The 11,203-nt window shown below is 40.4% G+C and overlaps 1 protein-coding gene across 1 annotated transcript; it reads right to left on the reverse strand.

Annotated features, from left to right (window-relative positions):
• Window positions 1-8,733: 8,733 nt before the first annotated feature.
• Window positions 8,734-10,324, reverse strand: LOC113312476 (L-type lectin-domain containing receptor kinase VIII.2-like). The gene has a single exon (XM_026561226.1). The coding sequence runs from the start codon at window positions 10,062-10,064 to the stop codon at window positions 8,973-8,975; it is 1,092 nt and encodes a 363-aa protein (XP_026417011.1). The 5' UTR covers window positions 10,065-10,324; the 3' UTR covers window positions 8,734-8,972.
• Between the last annotated feature and the right edge of the window lie 879 nt (window positions 10,325-11,203).

The following is an 11,203-nucleotide window of genomic DNA, read 5'->3' on the forward strand; positions in this document are numbered from 1 at the left end:
TATGTGGACTAAACTGGTCCACTCTTTCCCTAAATAACCAAACAGTTTTCCAAATGTTTCCCTAAAAACCAAAATTTTCGTTTTCCCATCAAAACCAAATGTTCCCAACAAAACCAAATTTTTTCCAAAAAGTCCAATCCCATTAAAAACCAAATTTTCTTGTAGATAATGTGTTAGTTAAATTTCCTTTTGTATATATTTTGTGCTCATCCATTGTGACTGCTAATATGATGGATTTTTGCCTTGAAATAACGGAGTTTTAATCGAGCTACCACCGTACAATCGGGTATTCTCTCTCCTTTTACTCTACTCAGCATGTCCTCTTCATATATTGTTTTATAATTCTTTCCATATTTGAAACATTGAGGACAATGTTTAGTTTAGGTTTGGGGGTATAGAGTAGATACCATGATAATTTGCATAATTGAAAACAAAACTCTTCTTTTTGAAAAAAATTGAAAAATTCCAAAAAAAAAAATTAAAAATCAAAATTCAAAAAAAATTAAAAAATAAAAAAAAAATCATAAAAATGGAGCTCATTTACCTTGAAATGTTGACTCTTGTGCAAATATGTATTTTATTAGGAGTCTTAGTCTAGATATTTAGGCACCCTGATTCTAGCACAATTCACATAGTGATAAGAAATTTGCACGCGCACGATCTACCAATACATGTATGGCCTCGATCTTCAAGGTGTTTGATAGGAAGTTACGATTGCCAATCACTTTAGAATACTGAACGAAACTTGACTAGCTTGTTCTTTGGTTGGTTGGGATAGAAGGTGGAGGTTACATTAAGAAAGACAACCATCGAATTTAACTGGGTGCATCAAAAAGGGCTACCTCTTGCAAAGTGTCATGTAATCTTTTGTTTCCTTTTGTATTGTATCAAAAGTGTTCTTGTTAAAAAAAAAAAAAAAAAAAAAAAAAAAAAACGATGTATATATTCAAAAAAAAAAAAAAAAAAAAAAAAAGAAAAAAAATATCAGAAAAATACAAAAAAATCAAGTATTTATCAATTCCATCATCTCTTGTTCCAAAAATAAAAGAGATGTCAATGTAAATAAGAGTCATGTAAAGAGTCATTTTGTTGTTTTTGTAATAAGCAAGGAGGGTGTATGCCATTGATGTACAACGCGAGTAATTGTGAAATACCTCCAACTCATTCACAATTCTCGTAAAGTCCGGACAGCTAGCTAGATTTCGACCTCAGTTCTTAGCCTGAGAAACTATCTCTTGGTGATTAGTAGTCATGACTTCAGATCTTTCTTTACACATGTGTAGATACACTTTACACTCTTATCACATGTCCTTATTTGTTATCAGTGCTAGGATTGTGCCTTCGATAGCTAGATTGACATCTCCATTTTGCTGTGAGCTTAACTGTTTTGCACATGTCACGTTTGATGGAATCTGAGCTTATATTTTGACCTAGTTTGTAGGTACTCTGCAAACCTTCACGAGACTTCAACTCGTCCACTAGGGACACTTAGTGGTTTAAAAGGCTTAGTGCATACGCTAAATGCATTCGAGAGACCAGCGACAGTGGTATAGTTAGGATTTCCTTAGTTTTGTTTTACTTGAGGACAAGTAAAATTCAGGTTTGGGGGTATTTGATGAGTGCCAAATATTGTATATATTTATCCCTTTTTGTTGGCATTTTAACTCACCTTTTGTGCATTAATTCTACATTTTATCCCATATTCTGTATTTTCATTGTTTTCAAGAATAAATATTTTTATTAATTAATTTTGCATTTTTAGGTAATAAATAAAGTTCGGATGAGTCGCGGAGCGAAAAGAGCGGAAAAGCAGTGAAAAGCCGGGAGAAATTACGCAAGGAAGCCGCGAAGAATGGTGCGCACAACCTCATTTTCTACACACAAAAGCGCCTCCGTTCTCAGCCGTCAGATCAGTTCCCAGAAGCATCCGATGGTCGCTCCTTCATAGAGCATCAAAATCTGAAGTCTCTGCCAAGCACCACAGCGCTGAAATTCCAAGCCTTCAGATTAGATGGTTGTTGAATCCAACGGTCGCTCCCTTGCTGTTCATCAACGTTTGATATCTCCGCCTTACACTACAACACCTAACTCCATCTGGCGTCGTTGATTTTGTTGTATTATATAATCCAGCGGTCGCTACAAGCTTCACTTCATCTCACCGTCCGATTGATCTTTCATCTCCCTATCCCACGGCTCAGCGTCGCATATCATCAAACTCGATACACTCGCCTCACACCCTAGCGACCGAGCACCTACACCTCAAACAAACGCACCCTTCCCTTTCTCCTTCGAACCATCTCCTCCATCACCCCCTCTGCAGAACCGCCATGCCCCGTACCACCACCATGTCCGTCTCCATCACCACCACCTCACCCCAAATCACTCCACTATTTTCTCCCCAAATCACTCTACCTATACCCATCATCACTATCACGTTTTACATCAACTAATCTCCTCAATTTCTCATCTCTGCCGACTGAAACCCTAGGTGAGAAATTGAAGATATAAGTTGATGTTAGAGCAGCAATTGGAGCGGGAGATGACTCAGGAAGAGAAATAGAAGGATGGGTCGACGAGATGGAGCGAGAATTTCATCAACAGTAGGTAATTGGCAAAACCTAATTTTACGGACTTTGGGGAAAATTGGGGGAAAAGCTAATTTTGTGTAATGGGTATAAATTGGTGTTGGGGGAAGCATTAGCGAGAGACTATTTACCTCTCTGGACTAGCCAGTAGAGAATTGAACAAAATTTTATGAACTGAAAATTTCAGTGCTTGTATGTTTGTATGTTTGTATGTTGCAATTTGCTTATGTGTTGTAGTCATTTGTTTTGCTGCAATTTGTGTTTAAATTATCTATGTTAGTGTATGCATGTTGTCACTTCATGGTTAGCATGAGCTAATCATTTTCAGGCCAAGGCTCAGTGAAGCCTTGTGCACTGTCAAGTGTGAATGAACTAGAGAGTTGCTTCCTGTTGCTGTGTTGTGAAGGTGTATTTGAGAGAGGCCAATGCTTATAGAGCCTGTGATTGGCTGTACTGTCAAAAGACAGCCAATGCTAGGGGTAGCCTAGCAAGCAAGTTGGTGTTCTCTCATTTCTAGTTGTATGCTTAGGAAAGAACTTAACCTAGACCATGTTACTTGATTAGGATACAAGGTGGATCATATGCTTTGGCTTGCCCACCACTTCTCTTTTAATCAATCTTAATTTCAGTCACTTTTTCAAGTTCTGTGTTTTTGCATTTCAGCTTTATTTTCATGCCTTTTATGTTCCTGCATCTTGTAGCTACTGTGCACTGAAGGCAGTGCACAATCCTGCCTCTTGCCCTTGGCTGCCAAGCCTTGGTAGTTTGTTGCTTTTTCTTAACTGCTCCTTTGTTGCCTTACCATGCATTTTTGGTTCTTGCTTATCTTTCCTTGCTTTGGTTCTTAACCTGCTTCTCTTTTGCCTTACTTTATGTTCTTGTTTCTCTGCCTGCAACCTTGCCTGCCCTTAGCTTATTACACATCTTAGTTAGGAAAACTTCTCATATGCTCCTCTCCCTGTGGACAAACCCCTATTCACTCTTTTATTACAAATATTGACCTTGTATACTTGCAAGCATATTGTGTGCATCTTATCATCACACCAACATTGGTTCTTCAGTTGCCAAAGAAGTTTTGAGCGATCGACATTTTTAATTAAAGAAGAGGTTTTGGGTGAGGATTCTAAATTGTTGCTGAGAATTGATGATTGTTGTTCGAGGTTGATTGGCTTGCAGGTATTTGATTAGATGGTTTTTCCAAGCTAATTGCATCACATATTTATAGGGGGAAGAAATCAATGTCTGTTAAGAGATTTTTTTCCTTTCTGATTTATTTCTTCTTGATGATTCGATAACATCAAAGGAAGTCTAGAGCCTTCTTTTCCATTTTTGGGTTTGAAACGATCACGTTCGAAAAGAGATTGTAGATTGCCCTCCCTCCCCCTCTCGTGTTTTTGTACTTAGACCATAAGGGCCATACATTGTCATGTTTGTGAGGCCCTAATTTCCCATATGTTACCTTTATATCATGCTATGACCGGTCAGGCTAGTGAAGTGCCAAGATGGCGCGACACAGAATAGCCTGCCTAGCCAGTGTTCTGCCAAGATGGCGCTGCACTGCATAGACCGTTAAGCGCCAAGATGGTTGGACCCTGCAGGGCCAGTGAAGCAAGAAGGTGGCGCTACACTGTAAGAACATTGGCCAAGTAATGAAGCTTATTGGTCGGCATGATGAAGCTTCATTGAGGGAAATGCAAAGCAATGCCAAGTTGACAAATGCAACATGCAATGTTGACATTGATGCATATACACAGAATTGAGTTGTCCCAAAATCAAAGATGATGATGCAAGAGAGTTGAATAGGCCAAGAGTTGGCCTATTCATTAATTCAAGACTGGCCAAACCTTGGATAGTGCAAACAAGTTAGTAATGCAAGAGTGACATTGCTATTGTCGAACAAGTTGGCTAAGTGAAGCATATGATTGTTGATGGTGGTTTTTAGTTTAGGGTTAAAATTGTAAAACCTTGCGTTTAATATGCCGTCACTCCGCAAAGAGGCAGATCCATGTAAAAGTGATGAGTGTTCAACCTCTCCACTAGCGCATTTATTGAGCAACTCAATATATCCGCATGAAATTTATCTAGAATGGTGTATGTAGCAACAATCCCAGGTATTCTGTAAATTTTGGCACCTTGCCTGTATTATTCAATTAATATAAGTTTCTTTGAATGCTTTCTGTGCTATGTTCCCCGGTTGAACCCCTAATATTGATATGGCGTAACAATTCGTGTTCGCTCGCAGCAGAGTAGCACGAATCTCCAAGTATTAAGGTTAAGGTCCTTGCATAAAAGTACTCAATTGGAAAGCATACTGCTCTCTGGCAATAAACTTAAATAACTCTGTGTCAATACATAGAATTCAATCAATTATGTGATAATTTACAAGATTCAGATATTACCCTTACTAATTTGCAAAAATTAGGGGTTTTGCGCCCTGCGCAGTATATTAGACCTCGTCGGTCGAAATTAAGCCTAGGCGAAATAGTCAATTAATCCGTCATGGATTAGTAGGTGCAAAATCCTACCCAAAATCAGAAAACAAGGAATAAAAGGAGCCGCGGAATAGGAGCAGCAACAAAGGGAGGTGTGGCCATGCCATAGGCCAGCCGTCGCCACTGCAAATGGCCACACCCCAAGTCACTCGACCGACCCCTGTTTTCCGTCGACCAATCAGGTCGCCTTAAACCCGCCACACGCACATGAGTTGTGGCTGGGCCCATACTTGTCGGGCCTATTTTCCATCGACCAATCAGGTCGCTTTAAATCCGCTACATGCACTGGTCGCTATAATCCTGCCACAGTATTAAAAGAGGCAAAATTGCGCCAGATGGTCACAATGCCAAATTGGCTTTCCAAAACCGCGCCAACATACTAGTGGCATGTCAAACGTGCATGCCAAACGTGACATTCCGCTCCAGCGTGCCAATGGCATGCCAAACATGCTATGCCGCACCAACATGCCATGTCGATGCTAATGGCATGCCAAACACGCCATTCCGCTCCAGCGTGCTAATGGCATGCCAAACATACCATGCCGCGCCAATGTGCTAATTCGCATGCCAAACATTCCAAATGTGCCACTTGTCGCAGTAACTTGCCAAACGTGCCACTTTGCCGCAGTAGCATGCCGAACGTGTCAACGTGTCATAAATAGTGCGCCTACGTGCTAACCCACCTCATGTTCGTGACCAACGCCATGACAAATTCCAATTAGGGTATTTTAATCAAAAACACGACTTTGCTTTAGTGGCATTAGCTGAAACCCTAATTTCCATTCGTGGCCCAAATTACGCCACTTTCGGCCCCACAACATGCCACGAGCCATGTGGGACCCAACAAACCCTAAAAACGGCGCCATACTATAATCACCCGTGGCCATCCTTGCGCCTGTGGTTATTCCCATATTATGGCCCGCCATAATTCCTTTAGTGTGTCCATGGCACCGATTGCATGAAAACGCCACCGTGTCGCGGCCATGCCGCACGCGCTAATTAGGGTTTCGATATGCCAAACCCTAATTTAGCTAAAGTTGCCACGCCAACCAAGTCAAGAAATTCTCTTAAGGCCTAAAGTTTGATATATCAACAGGAGCCAATGTTGCCGGAGCCATATTTGGGTCTAACACCAATATGCCAAAATAGCTTCCACGGCTACGCCAGGCGCCACTATGCCACTGGCATGCGTTAAATATGACATCATACCATCGGCATATGCCAATGACGCCACTTTGCTATTATCATATGCCAATGGAATGTGGCCATAATCAACGTCCACCCTTTCTCACAGGCCACAATCTCAGCCGTCCAAATTCGCCACAAAATTGACAGGCCTGCGACAAGTTTTAGGCGACCAACCAAGACAAGCCTAATAGCATCACATGCTATTTTTTGCGGCAAGTCTCTTGACTTTGACTTGCCACACATGGCTATCTGCTACTTAGTTGGCATACAATTAATCAGAATAGCTAAGTCTTACATACAGGACTCGTTCAGCAATCTGCTACACATTTTCCACGAAAATGCTCGAGACATCAAATATGTCACAAACTGGGGGATGCTCATCAGGGTATTGGTCTGGCGGTTTGCAGCGTGCGGCGTGCAACATGCTCATTATAAGAAAGTGTCAGAAAGCAGGGCAGTTAGTGGCGGCAAAAAGTAGTGGGCGTAAACTAACCAGTTGCCTTCATAGTGGGAACGTGGTCTTTGGCATTTACACATGATCCCACTTCTCCATCACTCAATCACTCCCACTTTCTACGAGATCAGGGTGCGTTTAATATGACTTGTATAAATAGGTTTTACCTATTTCAACAAAACAACAAGTTTTGGTTAGAACAACAACACAGTATCCAGAAAACATCAAAGAAATGATAGCTTACATTCCGCAAGCTAGTTCCATATTCTGATACAAGTCATAAAATAGCCACACCTTCAGAATTAACCATTATGGTCTCAACACCTTCTTCGCTTCCCTCCATAAGACCAACCCTTCTCCTTCACTTTGTGACCGAAGCAAGACTGGAACGACTATTTCTTGGTTTAGGGCAGGATTGTACAGATTGATCTCTCGAATCTAAAGTACTCCTGTGCAGTGCATTTGTTTTAGGTTTAGGCTCGTTTCTCATCCACACACCCAAATTTACCAAAACCAGCAGAAACAGTTTTTACCCATAAACCATGATGCACGAATAACAAGAATGAGCTAAAGGAATGGCCGAGATGGTTGTAGCGCAAAGATAGTTGTACATTGGCTTAGGCCAAGAAGACTGCAGGGCCAAGATGGCCATGCATTGGATCAAGGCCAAGTTCAGTAAAGCGCAACAGTGGTGCAATATGGCTTAAGTGACGGTTAGGAGTTGGTTATTGGCTTCCCAAGCGTGCCAAAGGTGTGAGACAAGATAGAACGGTTATAAAGCAAGTTTATAAGCATGTGAGAGTGTTCATAACAGCTTGAGAACATGTGTTGGATGTTGGCTCGAGTTTATAAGGAAACTGGCCAAGTTGGCACAGTTATTGGCGGTTATGGAACTGCTTTATGGACAGATGGTTGTCCCATGCGTGTGCAGCTGGTGTGCATGGTTTTTGGCCAGTAAAGCTGCTGTATAAATAGTACTAAGACATGGGAAAATCAGCAGGCTTACATAGGAGATTGTGAGACTCAAATTGAGAGAGTTTTTTTTTAAGGTTAATGTTTGGTTCAAGAGGAACAAGTCTGTACAAGTCTCTAAGTGGGCAAGTTTTGTATATCTTCCCTTTGATGCCATAAAATGAGTTGATTGTGTCATGTTCTAAGTGTTTTTGGTTGGCTGATTGTGTTAGTGTATGTATGGCATTGTTTGAATGCTTTATGGTAAACATTTGAGGAGTAAAGAGAAGAAGAAAGAAGGCTAAAGACTTGGAACTGTAGAGTTGGATGTTTGCATTGGTGCAATCTTATAAGTCTGAAGTACGAGTGGGTGAAGCTTGATTCACTGAGCCATTGTGCTGCCAGGTTACACTTGCGCAGAAAATCTGCAAGGTGCATTTGCAGGTGTGACACCTGCTATGGTCGCAGGTTCCTATTGCGAGGAGAGATGTCGGTGGAAGTAGTAGAATGCTCGCTAAAGCATCCAGTTATGAATTGGCATCTGCCTATGGAGAGGTGGTCTGATGTTTGGTCCTCCAGGTTGCATTAAGAAATTACTAGCACATGAAGTAGCATCAGTGGGGCTGAACTTCTCTTGATGTTATGGAACTGTAACTGGATAATTTATGGGTTGGTGAGTCTGAGAAGGAAGTAAAGTATCTGTTTGCCAAGGCAAGAGCCAAGCAGCGGAGTTGTGAAGTTACTTTACTAGGCTGAGTAGCTGGATCATTTGGACAACAATAAATGATATAACAAAGTCTAAGAGCTTGATTTGAGGCTAGCTTTGTCTTTCTGAATTGATGAATGTATCCAACAGACTAACCTAAGAACTTAATTTGAGGCACTCATAGAAAACCCAGAACAAACCATTCACACTCGGAAGCACCTATTCAGTCTGTCTGCACCAAGCAAGGAGTTCGGCAAAGGAAACCTGTTGCAACCCAGCACATAAAAGACCTGCTAGAATATTATTTTTTTACCACCATCTGGTGTCAAAAACAACTGAGAGACTAACACAGTGAAGTAGAAATGAGAGAAGAAGTTGTAATGCTTTCTTAGTATTACAAATAGTGAAACAGGTGTTACTTAAAAGTCATTAAGAAACAGCGGATCAAACTATTAGTACCCTCCATTAAAGAGAATATGATACATCGTTTCTTCAAATAAACTTCACAGAACACGCTTAAACAAGGACTTACATAAAGTTGACAACACAATTTACAGAGCATCCACCTCCTCCTCTCCCCATCACCACCACAACCTTCATTTCTTGGCGTCAGTGGTGGCTTTCTCGGCAACTACTTTGATCTTCTCATACCCATATTCCACGGGGTGATCAGCATATTCAGCTGGAACAACCGCTGCACGCCTATTAGCAAAGACGGTCCATAAGAACAACATTATTGAAGCAGCCAAAGCTCCACATCCAACACCGAAAAGCAGTACAGTGACAATCTTGAAAGCACAAACTGTTCTGGTATGGATAATCGGAGGCTTGTTCTCGTGTGAATACACTTTTGAGTACTCTTGAGGATCCAGAGGTTCAGAATGCATCCATGTCGGAACACGCCTTAACCTAAGGCTCCATGAATAAACACTACTTGTCTGAGTAGAATTCCCACTAGAAGACCCTATGCCGACAAACACTTCTTCTTCCTTCCACATTCTTGACAAATCAATTTGATATGAAACTAACGGATCATTCGGCCTGCTCTCACTAAAATTACACAATCGGACTTCTAAACGCTTTGAGCTAGCATCGTAATCGATCCACGAGTGTAATTTCTTCCCACTGTTGAGAACCACATTGACAGATGAAGCATTGCTAACCTTGACGGAAACTAAACTACCCAAATCGATCCCAACATGATTGCCATTCTGGTCACCATGTTCAACATTCTTCAGTGTATCAAATTCAACAGTAACAACTTTATTCCCACCGTTTTCCAACTTATCTCCAAGCCCAAACGATCCTCCTCCATTCACCAAAGGAAACCCCTTTGGTATCAACATAAAAGCAAGTCCATCTCCATTCTCAGATGAAATCGAGAACGAGAAGTACGACGAGAACGATACCGGGCTCTTGCGGTTCCCTAATCGAATGGGTCTTCTATGAACAAGTTTCCCAGAACTCCAAACCATATTACCATTCATTTCAACAGAACCATTAACAACCGTAGCATCTCCATACAACCCAATTTCAGTATCAAAACTAAGGGTCTTTTCATCAAATCTTTTGTATGCAAATGAAGCTAAAGGTTTTGCAACAGATAAAGTAACAAAACAACAAGAAACAACTAGAAAGAAACAATAATAATACCTCCTCCTGGTTCCTGAAACTGCAAGAATCTCCATTTTTGACTCAAATCCTAGCGTTCCTCTTCTAAAATAGAACAAGGGTTTGTTGATTCCTAGCTAGGGTTTTCTTTCTTTCTTCTTTTCTTCTTCTGGGACTCATAAATAACATTTACAATAAATTGGGTGTTCTGAAAAATCTTTACTCCTTTTTTCTTCCTTTTCTTAGTACACTGTGTAGAGTGAGTTGTGTTTGGCTTGACTCTGACAGAAATATGAATAAAGCATTTCACTTTTTTTACATACATTTAGATAAAATAATGGCTATTATGCGCTTATGGTTTTGTATGGTGCTTTGTGCCCGATTAAGCTGAGCTGACCCATTTAAAACACATACAAAGCAAAAACAAACAAAAGTTAAAAGGATCCATCCATATTAATTAATATTAGGGAGGAGGACGAAGATAATGGATTACTTACAGTGGAATAAATGTCTTGTTGGATTGTTAATTGAAGGAGGAGGTCGCGTGGGGAAATAATTGTGAAATTATAATGCTGCTGCTGCGGTTGCTGGGTGGTCTTTGCTTTTGCTTTACTCAGTGTCGATGACATTTAGTACAACCTTTTTTCTTTTTTCTTTTCTCTTTTTATTTTTTCTTTTTTTACTTTGACAATGCAGATGATTATTAAGTTGCTAGGTGAAAATATATGTGGTTTTTGGGTACATAATTTGTGTACATTCGGATATATTAGGCTAGATGATTAGCTATGTCCCCGCCCGGATTTGATATGAAAAATTACCATGTCGACATAGACCCGTAGATTTCACGATTTATAAAAGGGGATGCCAGTTCTATTAGGGGCTGAAACCATTTCATCGATCCAACGGTCAGGATCGATGAAATATTTTTGTCCTATATGAAACGGTATCAGACCTTAATAGGACTAGTATCCCATATTAATCATGGTAGATTTTGAGATAAAACTTATCTTCTCATTGCTAGTTATCATTTGCAAATACACCTCCTTCGATTTTACCAAATGAAAATGAAATAGTCGTTCTTTTTCTCCTTAATGGGAGATGATTTTTTTGATTCCAAGCTCATCATAGGTAAAAAGTAGAGCAAGAGTGGTTATCCTATGATTCTATGAATGAATTTTCCAATAAACAAATGACCTTTTTGGTGTGTTATGCACAC

This window comes from Papaver somniferum, chromosome 9 (genome assembly GCF_003573695.1).
Source record: "Papaver somniferum cultivar HN1 chromosome 9, ASM357369v1, whole genome shotgun sequence".
In the NCBI taxonomy this organism is placed as follows: domain Eukaryota; kingdom Viridiplantae; phylum Streptophyta; class Magnoliopsida; order Ranunculales; family Papaveraceae; genus Papaver; species Papaver somniferum.